At 42.5% G+C, this 19,453-nt stretch overlaps 1 protein-coding gene across 1 annotated transcript; it reads left to right on the top strand.

Annotated features, from left to right (window-relative positions):
- The first annotated feature begins 7,795 nt into the window (after positions 1-7,795).
- Positions 7,796-19,153, top strand: LOC117973725 (cyclin-F-like). Its single transcript, XM_034926853.2, has 17 exons — positions 7,796-7,996; positions 9,382-9,536; positions 9,976-10,082; positions 10,245-10,312; positions 10,819-11,012; positions 11,717-11,770; positions 12,025-12,129; positions 12,386-12,463; positions 12,796-12,947; positions 13,092-13,256; positions 13,705-13,828; positions 14,266-14,446; positions 14,990-15,077; positions 15,570-15,669; positions 15,796-15,935; positions 16,276-16,448; positions 16,724-19,153. The coding sequence occupies exons 1-17, from the start codon at positions 7,861-7,863 to the stop codon at positions 17,074-17,076; spliced, it is 2,373 nt and encodes a 790-aa protein (XP_034782744.2). The 5' UTR covers positions 7,796-7,860; the 3' UTR covers positions 17,077-19,153.
- The last annotated feature ends 300 nt before the right edge of the window (positions 19,154-19,453 follow it).

Here is a 19,453-nt window from a genome sequence, read left to right as displayed (position 1 = left end):
CGCCCCTCCTGCTCCTGACTTCAGGTCTTCGTTCCAGAGCGTGGCTCTGTTCCTAACGTGAGCGGACACACCCTCCATGCTAGTTGAAAGTCTTGCTTGTGCGTCTCGATTCATGCCTTTCCTCTGCAGTCATCGTCTTCCACCGATCAGCAAGGAGTTTTTGTTGACCTTTTCGGGTAACTTTCTTCCAGGACGTTTCCCATTTTGTGGTAAAGTCAATGCCTTTGCTGGGTGTTGCTACAAACAAGCTTCCAAAACAAAAAAAAAAGAAAAAAAAGAAAACGGGAAGCTCTGCAACACTTCAAATCCACAAGCTCTCGTAATGCTGGAACTTGCCTTGTATAAATATATTTGAACCCACACACATCACTGCTGTTATATTATAAAGCGAAGGGATGAATTATATAGCAATAGAAAATATAACATATTAAAGCACCAGGCGTACCTCTAAACACTGGGTAGTGATTTAAACAGCTTTGATGCAGCTTCACATCTGATTATTTAAAAGCTGGAATCTAATCATGAGCTTTGTCATTTCAAAGGATGTCAACAAAATAAATGCACTGGATTACCGCTCGCCATGTAAATTAAATTCGTTCCCCCCACCCTCCACGTCTTCTCCTGCTACTCCTTCTTGTGGTTTGCTCAGGTGCTGCTGCCTAGTTTCCATGGAAACAGTCCAAATGAGGAAGAACCAATTAGGCTAGTAAAGAGTCTCCCCATGAAATGTGAAACTAATGCAGTTCTGTTTTCTGACGCCTGTGTCTCAAGGGACACACTCGCTAGGTAAGTGCAAGAATCCATTCCACTTGGAAGAAAAAAAAAACTGAAACACTGTCGAGCGCTAACGTCTATGATTGTACAGAACTCCTCCCTCCTATCTCACAATTCAGTTGTGCTCATGTTCGGTCATTTCCGGGGTTAGGCCATGTTGACATTTTTTTCTTACTGTATTTCTGTTTCAGGGCCGTTCAGTACAATCCAAAAAAATAAAAATAAAAAAATGACCTCTGTATTAGAAACTGCTACTGTAACTGTGTTTACTGCTGCATTAGCTTCGATCAGGCCTATAACCTTGTCTCACCTTTCGCAATGCTTGACAGGATTTATATTCGTCGGCATGGAAACGGCACCCTTATTGGGTTTGGCCGTTTAAATAAAATACACACTAGGAAATTCTTGTTTCCCAGGAATATTGCGTTTCACACGTGTTAAACTGTCCAGCTCCAAGCCAGCCGGTCTGAAAAAGCTTTTATGAGACCGAACACAGCAAATGAAATTTGAAAAAGTTTGTATTTCTGTTACACAAGAAGCGCAGAGAATGTTGTATGAGTGACTGAAACCTGTGTTGTCCGTGTTGTTTATTTTGTACTGACGAGCTTAATCCTGCTCCTCATCTGTCTCTCTCTCTATATATAAATGTCCACGTTTCTGCACGCTAATAACAAGTAAGTCTTGCATCTGACTACTTATCTATTAGACTTTTTAAACTGTCAAGTCGAGTTCACAAGAGGATCTAGAGATAACAATCCCCCCCCCCCCCCCCCCCATGTCCTCAATGAGGCACGGAAATGAAGACTTTTCTTTGTTATACAAAATGAACCTCGCAGTTCACCATGTGAGAAATGGTGAGGTGGTCTCTGTCTAACTCTCCAACACCACTGCTTCTGAGTCGTTCTGTAAGGGCAGTAACTGACGCATGCATGGTGCATGCCACCCTCAACGTCAGGTTAGTACCAGCACCTCCTGAACAAAATTAATCATCTTTAACATGCACCCCCCGTTGGGCTGATGTACCTGGAAGAGCCTGGAAACTTTATAAATATCATGTGGGAGATACTGAAATTGAAGAAGGAATCTATGAGAAAGACCTAGGGGTTTATGTTGACTCAGAAATGTCTTCATCTCTGATGAAGGCCAACAAGATGCTCGGATATATTGGGAAGTATCGAATTTAAATTAAGGGAAGTAATGTTAGAACTTTACAATGCATTAGTAAGACCTCATCTAGAATATTGTGTTCAGTTCTGGTCACCTCGTTACAAAAAGGATATTGCTGCTCTAGAAAGAGAGCAAAAAAGAGAATTATCCCGGGTTTAAAAGGCATGTCGTATGCAGACAGGCTAAAAGAATTTAATCTATTCAGTCTTGAACAAAGAAGACTACGCGGTGATCTGATTCAAGCATTCAAAATCCTAAAAGGTATTGACAATGTCGACCCAGGGGACTTTTTCGACCTGAAAAAAGAAACAAGGACCAGGGGTCACAAATGGAGATTAGATAAAGGGGTATTCAGAACAGAAAAATAGGAGACACTTTTTTACACAGGGAATTGTGAGGGTCTGGAACCAACTCCCCAGTAATGTTGTTGAAGCTGACACCCTGGGATCCTTCAAGAAGCCGCTTGACGAGATTCTGGAATCAATAAGCTACTAACAACCAAACGAGCAAGATGGGCCGAATGGCCTCCTCTCGTTTGTAAACTTTCTTATGTTCTTATGTTTAATGTGCTCCTTCCTTAATCAGTCCCTTTAATCCCAGCCTGTCCTTTAAAAAGCAGAGTAGGACAGGCTTTAATTATTTAAGCGAAAGCACTCACTGTAAATAACAAATGCACATATTTGCCTTGCCATTAGCATCAAAGTTTGTTGCTTTGTCTGAATGGCTTACAGCGTGCAGACAGCTGGTGTGCTTGTTTGTTGTTGAGTCTGATGGGAACTGGTTGCATGTTTATGTCTCTACATGCCCAGTGGTTTGTTTACCCCATTATTGAAGTGTACCATGGTAGAAGCATGGCAAAGTAAAGCATAGATAGCATAGATAAGCACAGAGAGGTATGGTAAAGCATATTCAAAACCATGATAAACTGCTGTACAGTAAGTAGATTCTACAACCATGAGACAAAAGCACTGGAAAACTGCAAATGTACTGTTTGTATCAGGGCCTATCTATGTATAATTAAACACTTTATTTAAAAAGCTAACACCTGTGTGCTCTGTAAAGCGCCTCTTAACACTGCATGAATAGGCTTCTTTCTGGAGGTCAGAAAGCAATGAAGCACACCAGCAAGCCGTTCCGCTGCGCTCTCTGAGGACAGAATGAGTTGAACTGAAGGTGAATCGAAGTGAGAGAAGAACAGGAAAAGTTTGTTCTTGACTGAGCTGAGGAGGGGTAACCAGGTTTATATATTCATGCATCTTTTCTGCTTCTTTAAAACAATGGGAAGGGTGACTGGTAGGCACTTTATGCATGCAACTACAGAACATGCATCCAGATATCTGTTATTATCCACCTAACCTTGCAGCAAAGACCCGTCGCGCCTCTGGCTAGAGGCTGTACAGAGACGAATTGCTGTGATATTGCTGTGCTAGTGTGACGGGGCAGCTGTGGAGTAGCAGTGACCCAGTGAACCTGGGACAGCCGCGGCAGTGAAATAAGAGCTGCCTGGATTAGCGTCACCCACTCCGAGGGGACATAGCGTCTGTGCGTTATTTGAATACCTCACCGTAGCAATATCTGCCACCTGCAATGCTGCTCATCGACCTCTATCTGTCATCACCTGCTCGCTCGCTCCCCAGGAGAGTGTTCCCATCCAGGGTAGTCTTGAGGAGCGCTGCATGGCAGCGTGGGGAAGACAGTAAACTAGGAGTACCTCATCACAGGTCAAGTAAAGATCTGATGGAGAATCCGACTATTTACTTCAGTGCTCTGTGGTTTCAGACAAGCTGCACCTTAAGATCTGTAGATGTGTGGCAGCTTAAATGCTGAAGAAAAAAGATAGCATTTGGCAAAGGGCTGTTTGTATCTCCCTGTTCCAGCTCCTGGAATAGATTACATGCATCAGCTATGGATTTTATAGTGTGTTTCCGTGAGTATGTGGTGGAGAGATATGTCTGTAAATATAAATGGCATTTTAAGGTAAATTGTGTGTGTTATTGTGCATATGACAGCGTGAAGGATTGCAGCAGTGGCTGCCTGTGTGCTCCGGTACACCATCCAAAACAAGCTAGGGTGCATAACACACTCACAGTACACCGAAAGTTATCTGAAAACGTAATTCCTGTCAAATGTATGATAAACCATTTTACAAGCATACTCATTATTTAGAATCTACTGCTACACTCATAGTGACTTAAAGTAACTATGCTGTAGATGTTCTGCAGCATCATCCCTCCACTCCTTCCCAAATCCTCGCTGCTTCCTCCATACGCTCGCTGGCCCAGGGGGTGGGAAAGGGGTGGATGGGGGTCCTCCCTACTGGTCACACAGCTAGACCATGAAGGAACCAGTCACTTATGAAATGTACTTCTTTAAAAATCAAGAAAAAAGGCAACAATCCTCTGAATTCAATAATCAATTAAAGCTTTATTTTTCTGGATTCCGCTCGGATATGTTTCAGTCCAGCGGGGCCGTCATCATCATCATCATTCATTATTCAATATGTTTTACCAGGAAAATAATCTATTGATTGTTTCTATAAAGGTGTCACAGCATGATGTATAGTTTCAAGCATTACACCAATCAGGCTTACACATGTAATGCAAGACATCCAGATTCTTAAAAGCAATTACACTCTTCAGTAAATTCACAGCAGAAGCTCCTTTAATGAAAACAAGGACCTATTCTTAGCCTTAGGAACCTGACAAAGTAAAAAAAGAAATAGAAATTAAACTGTGCTTGCTACTGTTTGTGAACCCACGTCTGCCACAGCCCTTAGACAAGTAAATGCATTTACCACAGTTTACCATGTTTTTATATATGCTTTACCGTACATCTCTGGGCTTTACACTGCTTTCACCATGCTTTATTACACGTTGCTGCGCTTTTACAAGGGAACAAGCAGCAGGAGCTCAGACTGTTGATGCGTATTGAGAATCGGAGGAGGAGAGCAGTAAGGCAGAAGCGATTCATTGGCATTGGTGCAGAGATCAAACTAGCTTTGCATTTGGGAGTTCAGCAGCTCTTTAAACCCTTAACCTATGCAGGTTGTGTAGGAGAGAGAGGAGCAGGGGTCTCAGTCTAGTGAGCCTGTATTATCTCAACATGTATTATCTCAGGGCCCGAGGGGGAGAGCGTCTTCTGATTGCAGCACTCTTGTTCAGTGAAGTGAAATTGCCAGTTATTAGCACACTAATTCTTTATTTTTCCGTGTTTCAAGCTCGTTGGAGCTGGTTTTGTTTTTCTTTGCTTTGTTACGCCACTGTGAAATTGATACTGTAATCATTGCAAATGTTGCATGCACTTCTGGCTTCTCCCCCTGCCTGTCCTAGTAGCTGGTTCAGTATAACCACATTACCGGCTCTTACTTGTGACTGCCTACCGTGCATAATGGAATTAAAGTTCTGTCTCCTATCAGCTGCCAGTGAGTGTAATCCATGGTAACATACAGAACCTCGCTATACTGATACTCTGTAGTGTAATTTTCTGGGAAGTGTGAGATGAACAACACAAGGGCATGTAGGGGTCACTATATTAGTTGAGACTAAATTACCTGCAGAAAATATATATCAATCAACATTTAAATACTTCCTGAATCGCATTAAGAACCATCAACAGAATCTTACAACTGAGAAACATGGTGAGATTTCTAATAGCATGCTTGTTATATTCACCAGCAATATATTATTACGGTGTTAACCTTTCGTGTGATTATCTGAATGTCAGTGTCTCTAATGCTCATGCATCTGCACTTCAGAAGTTTCTGTATTTTAACAACAAGCCTGCGAGCAACCAATTAAAGGGGACACCAAATGAAGACATCAGAGTGCCTTACAGGATTCAAAAATGATAGCAGCGCCCAGGACAGTCAGATGCTAATGGGCCTCGTAGCTCCCCAGCGTTGGGGGGGGGGGGGGTAAAGATGCTTTAACTGATACAGTACCACGGTACTTCAATGGATTACCAGTTGGTGAAACCAGTGGTATGTCAAAATATACCACTGTGGTACCGTTCTACCAATGGGGTTGTAACCATTGCCCCTCAGTACAGAACCACTGCGTTGCCTTTGTAGTCTGCTCTTTGTCAAGTAGTTGCTTCGCAAAGCGCTTTGTGATTAAGCACTGTATGAAACTGCGGTTGGTAAACTGACAAGGCATGAAGTCCCTGTTGTCACCGGAATGTCCACATGTAATACACGGGGTGATTACAGACACTATATCAGCTTGTACAGAGTTTTAATCTTTCAGTCCTGGCGGGACCTTGCCTTATCTTGGCACCCTATGTTATCACATTCCGTAGGAAATCACATTGGAACCTCACGGGACTACTATGTACCAGTCTGAGGTGTGTGTAAATATATTTAAGATATATATATATATATATATATATATATATATATATATATATATATATATATATATATATATATATGTCCTGTTCTCATGCATACTCATAAAGGAGTTTATTCTTCAGCTAGACAAAAATAATTCAGGACTGAAAGGGTTAATATCCATCATTTATTGAAGGGTCATCGGAAAACCTGGGCAGGGTTTACATCTTATGATGGCTCAGCTGTCCTTATAGCTGCTTACAAAAATAGTCACAAGCAACAGAAATTGTGATGAGGTCATTTGCAATTATGCTAACACTACCACCGCGTCAATTATCTTAATTAACGCTTGTGTCATTAGGTGCTGCTTTCAAGTCGCTGCCGCAATTAAAACGTCCCACTGCTTATCACGGTGAAAAATAAATGACAGTCAGAGTCAGGGGCTCTCAGAAAGAACAAGAAGCATCGGCACACAATACCTTCTTCACACGACAATGCAGAGCATTCGTGATAACAGACTGAGCCAAGCTGAATGCAAGGCTGCGGTGTCACACTCATGTCATTCATAATCGAAACCTCATTATGTCTCGCCCACAGTATTACAGTTTGTATAGAATTCAGTGTTTTACTCTCGTCCAAAAAGCACACAACAAAAACGTCAACGGTATTGTGATCAGTTTGGATATTTTAGTGCTAGTTCAGAGAATTGCCATATTGCAGTTGTCACGATCTGAGGGGGAAGGGGGTATCCATGGGAACAAGTGGGCCTGCAGGCTCCTCTCTGTATGTCTGTATATTACATTGTATTTATTAATTTATTATTAATTTTCTTTGGTACAATTTATTACGTTCTGGTCTCTGATTGGTTGGGCTTGATCGACAGGTCACAGATAATGCGGGGTTGTCACCTGTCCCTGTTTCCCCTGAATCGTCCCGGTATTGAAGAAGGTGGCCCTGGATTTCAGTATGCCGTCCCGGGACACTAAAAGATCCTGTGCTGTATTTCTGTTATAATATCATATACAGTACGGTACTTGCCTCAATAAAAAATCAACAAACCATGAGAATGAACTCAGAACCGTGTTTTAAAAAAGCAGAGTTTTCATATACATTAAAATAAACCTTTCACGTTCAGGAGGCTCAGAGACAGGTTTGCTGAACAACTGTCCTCCCTGCTGTGTCTCTCCGGTCCAATCACGTGCGTTGTCCTTTTAAATGTGTACAATTAAATCCCACCCCGACCAACAGAAAAACTACAAATCCCGAAAGTCTAAGCGGTAAAAAAACAAAACGCATATGCGCGAATTGTCGATTTTCTGCCCTATAGCATGCAGCGCGTAATTCGAAATTGCATTCTATGAGCCAATCAGCAGGCCAGCCTGGTGTACCGCTCGTTCTCTCTCAGTGACAGCCAATCGCGATGTTCGGAACGCGTCATGACAAATCAGAAGGGCCGCGCGTCCCCGATGGGTGGATCCGGCTTCCAGCCAATAAGGTGGCTAAGTTGATGTTTAAACTGTGCGCGCGGGCGGTGCAAAGCTGTGTTGGGGGAGGGGCGTCCGGAAGAGTTTGTTTCATTCAAATATCTGTGGATGTTCGGCGCTGTACTTCGTGTGTTTAAAAAAACAAAATACTCTCAGTTAAATAAGCAATTAAATGATATTTTTATATTTATCTACTTCTTGCCGAGATTCGTATTTTGTAGCGAGTTTGAAATGAAAGCAGGTGGTAAGTTATGTTTGTTTTTTTTTTTATATAAACTCGAGTTATTTTGATGTGATTTTTTAAAAAAATGTTTTAATTTAAATCACTGTGTACTGGTGTGCTGTAGCGAGGCGTGAAATAAATAGCGATACTAATAATTTGTTTTTGAACAGGGAAATGGAAACATTATGTGTTTTGTTAATATCTCTGTACCGTAGCTGCTACCAATCCTGTAAATACTTAGAATTTTTTTTTTTTTTTTTTTTTTTTAGTGTATTGTATAATAATGTTATGCTGCTGTCATTTACCCGGCACATGAGTTTTTAAATGTCATTTTATATTTGTTTGTATGTTACCACTGTGTTGGTTTCGTTCTCGACTACAGACGGTTACTACGGGAGCGGTATAGTTAAGCAAACTCTGCTGTATTGTATTGTTTTTATGCCATCCTTTTGCCCGTTTAATTGTCTGTCAAGATGCAAAACACAAACATAATTGTGAATTAAGGGGTTTTATATTTAAAAGTGCATTTAGTGTGATTAGTGGAAGCCCGCTATATTTAATTAAATCCAGGCAAAAGTTTTTAAAACCCAGACATCTATATAGCGTTTATACTGTAAGGATAAGGAGAACACGAATGCTTTACGATAATTGTGTTCCAGTCATATTAAATAGTCATGATTTCAGTGTGACTTGCCAGCAGACTTGGTGTCAGCTTGCTTTAGGTTATGGCCCTTTTATATTTGGTTCTAATATAAACTGAACTGTAAACCACGATTTTGACGTTTTAGAACATCCTTTCAGCATAGACATGCAGCTATTTTGTGTACTCTTAATTTAGAAAGCAGTGATTAAAAATATTACGATATAGGCTACAAGACCGATTCATTAACATCATTCTGACTGGCCAGAGAAGGAGGGAAAATTGAGCGGCAGGGAAGAGCTGTGGGTTAGGGTAGGGATGTGTGTGTGTGATAGAGGTTGCGTAATATTTTCGATCAAAAGATGATTACTGAGATCGATGTGTTGTATCCTGGTTAAATGAAGTGATATAGAAAATTTAAGTGTCTTGTCTGCCAGCCCTGAAGAGGTTTGATAGAATGTGCTTGAATAGTACATTTTAATGGTGCAGTGTCTGACAACCATGTGGCATTCTTACAATGAAATGTAATCGGTTGTGGGTCTGTTTTAGTTCATTCTTTCATAATGCATCTTGACCTTCTGAGCAGTCTACTTTGGGGTGCAGAACTTGTCACCGGTCCAGTTGGTTTATATCCCTCTAATATAGTTCGAGCTCCAAGAACAGGAGCTGGCCTTGGCGTTGCTGCTCTGAATCACTGACCCTTGTAAGGGTGCACAGACTTCAATGTGTTTTTGTTTTGTAATGCATGTGTTTTCTCTCTCCTCAGTGCTTCACTGTAGATGCTCCAAATGCTTCTCCTTGCCGGCGAAGCGACGGTTAAAGAAGCGTGCGCCCGCGCTGTCGCTGCTGAGCCTCCCTGAAGAGGTGCTGCTCTGTGTCCTCAAGTGCCTCTCTGCTCAGGACCTCCCTGCAGTCCGAGCGGTGAGTCTCAGCACGCACACAAACGCTCTCCGACTGAAAACCAGACCCGCACCATTACATTCCACCCTGTTTAAACTATTTACAAAGCTTTTCTACCGTCTGTTAAACCTTGGATAGGTCTCCAAGTTTCAGAGTACCCCCCCCCCCCCCCCTTCTGTCATAAGTCAGTTGTATTTATAAACAAATGGGTGCAGACTGTTTCAGGGAAGTGTCCTCATAGCTCATTTGAGAACTGGGTAGATTATTACTGGCATTGCGCTTCACAAAACAAATTCATTTCCATGGCCAAGAGGAGAGAAAAAAAAACAAAAACATTACATTTCTAAATCTGAAATTTGATTTTTTTTTTAAACATTTATTTTGATATCAGATCCATGTCTTGTACGAGCCGAATCAGGTGTGTTTGAAACCCTGACTTTGTTGTTGTTTTTTATTTTAGGTTCATTCTCGTCTCCGGGACATCATTGACAGCCATACTAGTGTTTGGGCAAATGTCCGGTTTCAGGACGTGTGGCCAACGCCAGACAATCTCTGGCTCTTTGAAAGGTGAGGCGCCGCTCTGCTAAGAAATGTTCAGCCAGTGCAGTTATTCCTGGGTAACGTAGCTGGCTTGGTACTGCCTGGGTTGCAAGGTAGAGTTTTGCTTGGTTTTGTGGTCCATGTTCTGCTCATAAGCTGGTGGCTTTGTCCTTTGTTTTTACTTGACAGAGCTGCAGAAAGCAGGAATTTCGAAGCAGCAGTGAAGCTGGGCATTGCCTACCTTTACAACGAAGGACGTAAGTTCACCCATGCTTTAGAAGAGTTCTGTTTTAAAGAACTACTAGCATGCCATGTGTGTCTAAAAATGCTCTTCAGTCTTTCCATTTATCATGATGCATGTTGATCTCGTAGTGTTCCTTTGAAGATTCACAAGATTAAAAATAAACAAAGTATGTGGTTTTGCTTTTGAAGTGTTAGAATGTCCCTCTGATTTTCTGAATCCCATAACATGATTAATAATGATCAGAACATTTACGAACAAGAGGAGGCCATTCGGCTCATCTAAGCAGTTCCTAATTGCTGATTGATCTCAGAACTTTGAAAAGTTGGGTCTTAAAGGATCCAAGTGGTTCAGCATCAATAACATGGCTAGGTAACCCATTCCATGCCCTTGCCACTCTGTGTAAATAAATGTCTACCTTCATTTAATTTACAACAATGTCCTCTGGTCCTGGTTTCTGTTATAACAATGTATTGCAGGAAAGTGTCTTGCTCAGTCTCCTTTCTCTCTCTGTTTCCACAGCGTCCGTGAGTGATGAAGGGCGTGCGGAGGTGTGTGGTTTGAAGGCCTCCCGCTTTTTCAGCCTGGCAGAGAGCCTGCGTGCCCCAGCGGACCCCTTTGTCTGGCTCTTCATCCGACCTCCCTGGTCCCCGTCGGGCAGCTGCTGCAAGGCCGTGGTGTTCGAGAGCCTGAGGGCTGAGTGCCAGGCCGACCCGGTGAGCTGGCGCAGCAGTTCTGAACCCTCTCGCGAGTCACACAGCTGTACCGTAGATCTTCACCATGCTTTTTTTTTTTTTTTTTTTCCTTACATGGAGGAGGGGTACCAGCCTTGATGTTGAAATTTGAAATATTTTTTTTCCGGAATGCTTTTAGTATAACAGTATTATATAATCTACTATTCAGTGGTTTATAATCAGCACTTTTTATCACATTTTATGAATGGAACACCTTTGTACTGGTATTGCTGTGTTAATGTAAATGTTAGCTAACTGAGTGTAGACCACTATTGTAGCTCTAAATCGCATAACAAGCGGGGCTTGTTACGCGATTTAATTAAAAGCTTTAAAATAACCTGGTATTATGCAGTGTGTAGCTATCGCGCAGCTGTCAGGTGTTTGAGAAAGGCCATTGTTTGTTGTTGCCAACTCTGGTTGGTTGGGGGGGGGGGGGGGGTGGATGGTGGGAGGCAAGGGATGAATAACGGAACACTGACATGTTATCTTGTTGAATGTTGCAATCGTTGCAATGGATTCTTGTGCCTGCCTCTTGATTAATGGTTTCTGTTAGCAGATCCGGGAAAGACACCCTAATATACCCTCATATGCTGTGTCTTGAGTATTGTCCAGAAAAAGCCGGCACTATGCAGCTGTGCTTCCGATCCTAATTGTAGACTCTTATTTTCTTTTCTTTTTTTTTTTAGGGGAAGAAAGCATCCCTGCTGTACTGTCTGGCCAGAGTTCTTCAGCTGTTTGATGTAAGTTTATCCATCTGTGTTTAATTTCAATTTAAATAAACTCTAGCTACTGTTTTGTTTTAATAGAAAAACTCACTATAGTATTAAACCCATGCCAGCATTTTATAATAGCTGTTTAGTATTTCCGTTGTGTTTTGAGTTCTTGCTCCTGTATGTAAGTTGGTGGCTTTTTATTTCTTTCTTGATTTTTGTCTAACATGGAGGAGCATCCCTCCTTCTTCTCCTCCTCCTCCTTCCATCCCCTTGTGTTTCAGGATGAACAGAAGCACAGTGAAGCCCTGACCATGTTAAAAGAGTCTTCCAGTCATGGATGTTTACAGAGCTCCTACCTCCTGTGGGAGTCCAAGAGAAGGGCTGCGGTAAGTGAGATGCTGGAATTGTTTGATAGTTTATCGCCATGGTGCCTGATTTGCAGCCTGACGTAGTTTGCTACCCAGGAACGCATGCTTTGAATGAAGTAATCGGTTTATTGCACCTACATGTGTTTCCAAAATTAAACTCTTAAAGTCTTTAAAATGTATTTTAAAATCTACTTGCACTTCCACTGACTGTTGCAGTCGTAACATATCTGTGTGTCAAACTGTAGAATGTCATTTGTAATACTTTTTCCTCCAGATGGGAGACCCAGGCAGATACCTCCAGTGCCTACGAACACTCAGGGACTATGCAGCTAAAGGCAGCTGGGAAGCGCAGGTACAGAGAAAAACAATGTGGCAGATGAGAATGTTTTATTTATTTATTTCTATGGTTTTGGAGACTGGCCTATTTTTAGTTTAGACATCAGAATCATGAGGCACAGTAACCTAGTGGTTAAAGTGAAAGACTGTGTGTTGGGGTGGGGGTGAAATCCTTTGCATTGTTTTGTTACTTGGGTCCCCACTACACACAGATGCAGAAAAACTAAAAGGAAGCATGGGTCCCCATACTGATATGCAGTCGGGCAGTGTATTAAGGAGAGCTGCTTGTTTGGTTGTGGTGATCGTGTTAAGCTTTTTTTTTTTTTTTTGTTCTGTTTTTCCTTCTAGCTGGCTCTGGCTAAAGCGTGCGTGAATGGGAACCAGTTAGGTCTGGAAGCAAAGGCCTGCAGCGACGTGGTGTCTCAGATCTTCCAGTCCTCCTACCCGCTCCCCAAGCAGGGCATGTTCACGCTGCAGAAGGGGATGAACGACACCATGAGGTACAGCGCTTCCACAGCCCTGCACCAACTCATTTTTCTTTTCTTTTTTTTCCTTTTTGGATATATTGATCCGATGGCTTGGAATAGCTAGACTGTATTTAATCTGAATGTGCTGATGTCTCCTTGCTCTCTGTGTATTTGTAGGTACATCCTCGTGGACTGGCTGGTGGAGGTGACCACAATGAAGGATTTCTCCAGCCTGTCCCTCCACGTGACGGTGGGGTGCGTGGACCGCTATCTCCTGCTGCGCTCCGTCCCGAAGGCCAGGCTGCAGCTCCTGGGAATTGCCTGTATGGTCATATGCACGAGGTAAGAGGGGAGCGGGGATCGAGCACGGGGGATCACTAAATCATCAAGATTGTCTGCAAAAAAAAATTCTGACGATTCAAATTGAGTTGGAGATTGTCGGGATAAGGGGACATCTTGTGTGGTGAAATTGTTGCTGCTCAAAAGCCGTGTTCTTCTAATCTTTCATATTATCATGTGCAATGTTTTGCATGTTGCTTTAACTGTACAGGGAGAGCTTTGTCAGAGCAGTCGGCTTCAGCAAATGTTCTGCTTGCAGCTGCTTGGTTACCATTGCAAACATGCAAATGTCTCCTAATATTGTCTGTAGCAGGGACTAGTTTTCTATGAATGCTTGCAGGGCTTGTTTTTAGATGCCGACTACAAACTTGCATTGCTCGCACGTCTAGCCTCCTGCCTGTCATTTTAGCCTGAGGCCGCGTTCTCGCTCATTGTCTTTCCGTCTATATAGGTATACGAGTAAAGAGATCCTGACCATCCGGGAAGCTGTCTGGCTCACAGACAACACCTATAAGTATGAGGACCTGGTCAGAATGATGGGAGAGGTCATCTCCGCACTGGAAGGCAAGATCAGAGTATGTACCACCCTCCTCCTGCCCTTGAGTCCTAGAATTGCATGGCTGTGTACTGTGAAGCGTGATAAGTAGTGTGTTGCCTATTGGCCACCCTTCAAACATGCTCTGTTAAAGAAAAAGGTCAGAATTTTCTGTATATCCCCTTTGGTTACTGTGTGCAGAATTGAACCATGTTAAGTTCCCTATTTATCCTAATATAATCTTCAAAGTTCTAGCAGGGCAGCTTCACAAGCCACATTAGTGTCCTCACAAACTGTTTTAATATTTAAAAAAAAAAAAAAAAAAAATGTATTATAAAATCGTGACTGACTGGGATATAATGCTACACAAGTATAGCAAAGCTGTGAATGTAGTTCTTTTCTGCACTGTACTGTGTTTGTGTGGCTTTCCCAGCACGTTGCTAGTTTTATTATTTTTTTCTCTTGGTTTTCGTCTAGACCCCTACGCTGCTAGATTATGGGGAGGTGCTGCTGTCTCTCTCTCCATTGGACAGGAGGAGTGAGAATCTCTTGCACTATATCTGTGAGCTGTCTCTGCTCTACACTAGCCTGTCCCAGTACTCTCCCGCCCGCCTGGCTGCTGCCGCACTGCTGCTCACCAGGATCCTGCACAGGCACGGTACGGGTTTACCAGCGCCGACACAAACACTGCCACAAATAGACCAGTGATCGTATTCGTTCACAGCATCATTTCATAAAAGATTGTGCAACGGAAACCAATGTCTAAACGGCTGTTTGGGTTTCCATTTAAAGCAAGTGGGTGCTGTCTGTTCCCTGGTAAACAGTTCAAATAATGTAAAGCCCATGATAACCTTTCAAGCAACTAGTTGTAGGGGACCTTTTTTTTCCCTCAGTTAAAGCAGTAAAGCCAAAACTGTTTAAACTTGTTATGCAGGGGGTGGGGGGGTTGCTTAATTTCACAATCCACTTCAGCAGGAAGTGTTGGCTATTCTTTTTGTGGGCTTTAAACAGGTACTTTGTACCCTGGGAACCTCATATTTCTTGCTTGTTAGTGACTTTCCTTGAGAGGGTGGGCCAAATGGTGCTAACCACAATAGGTGATGCTTAGCAAGCACATTTTGTCGATTTTGTTGAAAACAAAACTGTTTTTATATTGGAGAGTCCCTGTGTGACCCTTGTTTCTCTTGCCTTGTACTTTCAGCCAACCCCTGGCCCAGCCACCTGTCCGAGTGCACAGGCTACTCTCTGCAAGACCTGGTGGACTGTGTGCTGAGCCTGCACAAGAAGTGGTAGGTGGCAATGCAGGACTCTGAAGAATACTTTTATCCATCAGTCTGCGTCTCTAGTAATCTTGATTTCATTATTCAGTGCTTTGTTTTCTCTCCTTGTTTAAGGGCTATTGCATTATGGCTCAGTAAACTGATTTTGAAACTGTTGGGGATATTTGACATGTGATGAGATAGCAAGCAAATGACAGTGTGTGTCTGTGTTTTCAGCCACCAGCTGTTCAAGCTTGAATGTTTCTAGCTGACTTTCTGCAGCAAAGCACTTTAGTTTCTGCTTTTATTGTTCTGCCATTGCAATAATTAAGATTGGGTGGGGAGGGACAATGTCATTCCTGTAGTACTTGAGCTCAAGAAAGGCACAGTATCCTTCTGTTCACCTCTCCTGGAGTGCACCTGGTCCCGCTAGACAGCAGAGCCTTTATTTTCACTCATGCAGTGCAATGCATTGTATTGTACCATATAATTGTCATTCCTCTCCTCTTTTGTGCTTTTCAGTTTCCATGACGATGTTCCAAAGGACTACAGACACGTTTCACTGACAGGTGTAACACAGCGGTTTGAGGATGACTGCTACCAACAGATTAGCAAGGAAAAGGTATTTTAAAGAAAACCAAAAAAAAAAACACACTCCCAGTTCCGCATTAAAATAAAACGTTGAACTGCAATGTGTGGTTATATAATATATAAATAAAGTATTTCTTTCTTTTGTGTTTATTTGCAGGTGCTGGAGTTCAGCGAGCTGTGTGTGATCCTGGAGGTGAAAGAGGAAGAGCTGTCTGCTGCTCAGCCCCTCGTCTCCCCCAGCTCCAACACTGCAGACATGCACACCTTCCTCTCCTCCCCAGCCAGCAAGAACAAGAGGTAAGGGTATGTGAAGAGGAAATCGAACTGTGAAGGTAGCAAACTAACCCTGCACACGTTTAACCCTTTCATGCATGGCAACCGCATATGGGGACAGATTAAGAAAAACTCAAGTCTTTTATATGGGGAAGGATGGCTTTTTTTAATATATAAAAAAGTGGTGTATTGTCAAACATTTTTCAGTGTTTCATGCATGAAAGGGTTCAATTGGACACCCCCTAGTTAACTCTTCCAGAATGTTCCTTATTAATCCCCTAACCATCCTGCACACCTTGTAGTCTGGGTGGTAAATGTGGTGTTCAGTTTGACGTGTGATCACATGGTAGTCTCAATTTTGCAGGAGAAGGGAGGACGGTCTTCGGGAAGACCGGGACAGCTTTGTGGCCACGCCCACGGCCGAGCTGTCCAATCAGGAGGAGACTCTGCTGGGGAACTTCCTGGACTGGAGTCTGGACACTTCCTGTTCGGGGTACGAAGGGGACCGGGAGAGCGAAGGGGAGAAAGAGGGAGAAGGTGAGTCTTTACTTTCTCTTTAGCTCACTTTTGTCAACTCATGATTTTCATAATTCATGGTTCGCTCATGTTGACAGTAAATTGTATACATGATCTACTGTATAACTGTACTTGCTGATTCCCTTAATTCAATATATCCCTAAATTGCATGTACTTCTTAGCTAAATGTTCAGTTGAAAAATGACTGTTCAGCAATATATTTGTGTGTGTTGTTGTCTTGTGTCCCCCTCAGTGAGAAGTACAGAGTATAATATTAACGTGTCTGTGTCCCTCAGTGACTGCCCCATGTGCTGTGCTGGACTTGGTGTTTGAGGACGGCGAGCAGCACTGCCGAGCGCAGTCCAGTGAAGACGAGAGCCCCTCCGAGGAGGGGGGCTCTTCCTCCAGGACACGCGGGGTGCTGTTTTGTCGTCTCGGTGACCCCCTTGCTGATCTCAGCTCAGGGTATTCCTCTGTGAACAGTGGCAGCCCCCCCTCCTCCGCTAGCGCCCTGGGCAAGCCCCTCAGTGTGTCTCCGCTGGCATCCCCCCTGGCAGCACAGAGACACGGCCACCGATGGTCTCTCAAGAGGAAGAACGCAGCGGAGCACAGCGGGGAGGAGATGAACAGTGGTTCTCTGAGTGTCTGAACTGACCGGAAACCAAAAACTCACGCGTCACCTGGCCACTGTTTCTCAAAAGTAACTTTTTTTTTAAAACCGAACAGTATCATTGGAGATATGCCCAAATAAGAGAAAAATCTGGTTTTAGTTATGAATTCTGACCATTTAAACCAAAACGTGAAAAAGCACGTTGGACAACAGGAACCCAAAGACAACACTGCTTCCATTCTGCAGCTGGCCCCCACTTTCAGTAAAACGGTACTACTCCAAACTAGAGATGGCTGGGGTGTCCACGGTAGTGAGGGACAGCTGAGGTGCTGGAATCAAACAAGGTCACCATTAATTATTCTGTCATCATGCACCGACGGTACTGTATAACAGTATTATTTCTGTATCTGACTTACATGCGCCACTCAACCCTGTACAGCGTTTCTGTACACGCTCAGAAACCTCCTTGGATCATACGCACTGCACCTTTCCAGTCTTCTCTGAGCATGTGCTTCAGATGACACCTCACTGTGCGAGGCAGCTTTATCTAAACCACTTTACTGACATACCTCTCGGGCTGAAAAATGCTTGAATGTTACTGGATTTAGACCCAGTTTTTTTTCCCCATTCTGTATTCAGGGGACTGCATCGATGGCACTAACCATAGCCAGGTTGTGTGCGTTTTTGTTAGGACACTGCATAGCACTTTTTTCCTGAAATTCTCAGTTAAACTGTTCTCTATTTATTGGGGGTCTAGAATAGCGACTTTTTAAATACTACAGTATTCAGTAAAAACTGTTATCTGCGTGTGCCAGTCATTTCATTTGCAAACCACTGAAGTTAACGCACAAACCGTTTACTCACGAGCACATGATTTGGCATGGAGTTTAAATAAATAAAATAAGAATACACAATCTTAAGCATGAACAGAAAGTGCACTGCATTTTAAAATATGGTACATTCAGGTATTTTTATGTGTAATACATTACTTAATGTATTTTCAATATAACATTGGGTGATGGGGGGGAAAGGGTCCTTGTGCAATTGTGCAGATAGTGTCTCCATGTTGCACTGGAGGGACAGGGATGGGGTTGGGTATAGCTATGCAGTACAAAATAGAGACAATCTGAATACAATACAGGGAATTGCTATTTTTTTTATTTTTTTTTTCAGAAATTATTTTGAAAAATGTATCTTGATATTGTGCCTTACAAACAAAAAAAAAAATCAAGATTGTCTGAAGACTCGGGTGTAACTTCTAGGAAGTTCACAGCAGAATCACCCCTCCCTCCCAAATTCAGGAGGCATGTTGCCACCCTAATAGACATCTCCACAGGACTGGTTACAAACCAAACACCGGCGGTCGCGTCCCTGCAGTGTTACAGCAATGACTATCTACCCCTGATATTACCTGCTTGTGTATCAATGCCATCAATGTGTGTTTTGTTTTGTTTTGTTCTCTCAATGAATGTGAACGTTGGCTTGTAAATACTTGTTGCGTCTTGAGCGATTTAGCTATATAAATATATTGTAAATATCATTTTGTGTTTTATTTCTGTATTTTTAAATAGAGGGGGAAGGGGATAACAAAGTCATTTACTTGAAATGCTTCTAGCTGGATTGGCAGAATATTTCTGTGTTTTATTTTAAATGCATTATTTTTTTATTTTTTTTGGTTTTGCCATTTTGTGTCATTGCTTAGTGTTCTGTCAAGATGTTTGCTACGAGATTTCCTACCAAAAACCTTCTGCTCCCAATTACAAACATCCCAGTGCAGAGTGCTTGTCTCTTGTGTGGAGAATACTGTACCATTCTACATGCAGATCTCGTGCGGTTTACAAAGGCATGAGTACTTCATGTTCTGAAAACAAGCTGCCGAAGGAATTACTAGCTGTGAAAAAATATTTTAAAATATATATAATAGTATTTCTGACACTAAGGTGCATTACAGAAGTGGATTTTGAGGAGGAGGATTTTTAAATGTGTGATGCTGTCTTAACCATGTGATGATGCAAATGCGTCCAATTTGTGTTGACTCATTTCAGACTGAAACAGAAAACGTGTTCTGTTCTGAAGTGTCCTGCTGCAGTGAACAATAAAATACTCTTCATTGGAACGTGTGTTTCATTTATACTGGCTTGAATCGCGTTGTTTTTATTCTTGTTGAGCAGTCTGGCACAGATCTGAAAACACCTCAGAAGAAGTTGCTGCCTGATCCTTTTAATTTTTTTAATTAATGGCTCTCCTTGCACAATATCAATGCAGCGGCAGGGTGCACTGCTGTTTGATGTGATCCAGGAACTAGAAAGGGACCTTAGCATCAACTAGTGAGCCATTGAACTCAGAATCTGCACAGGAACTAACACGTATACAATGTGAGCTTTTAAATCAAGTGAACGAAAATAGACGATACTGC

This window comes from Acipenser ruthenus, chromosome 22, assembly GCF_902713425.1.
Source record: "Acipenser ruthenus chromosome 22, fAciRut3.2 maternal haplotype, whole genome shotgun sequence".
Taxonomy (NCBI): Eukaryota; Metazoa; Chordata; class Actinopteri; order Acipenseriformes; family Acipenseridae; genus Acipenser; species Acipenser ruthenus.
Note: the sequence above shows the minus strand (reverse complement) of the source record. Positions and strands in the feature narration are given on the sequence as shown.

What these genes read in the sequence shown, in the direction of transcription:
- LOC117973725 (XM_034926853.2), top strand. Translation starts at nt 7,861, where the DNA reads ATGTTCGGCGCTGTACTTCGTGTGTTTAAAAAAACAAAATACTCTCAG. An exon ending in ACCTCCCTGCAGTCCGAGCG is followed by an intron (nt 9,537 to 9,975) that starts GTGAGTCTCAGC and finishes TTTTTATTTTAG; the next exon opens with GTTCATTCTCGTCTCCGGGA. An exon ending in CACTGGAAGGCAAGATCAGA is followed by an intron (nt 13,829 to 14,265) that starts GTATGTACCACC and finishes GTTTTCGTCTAG; the next exon opens with ACCCCTACGCTGCTAGATTA.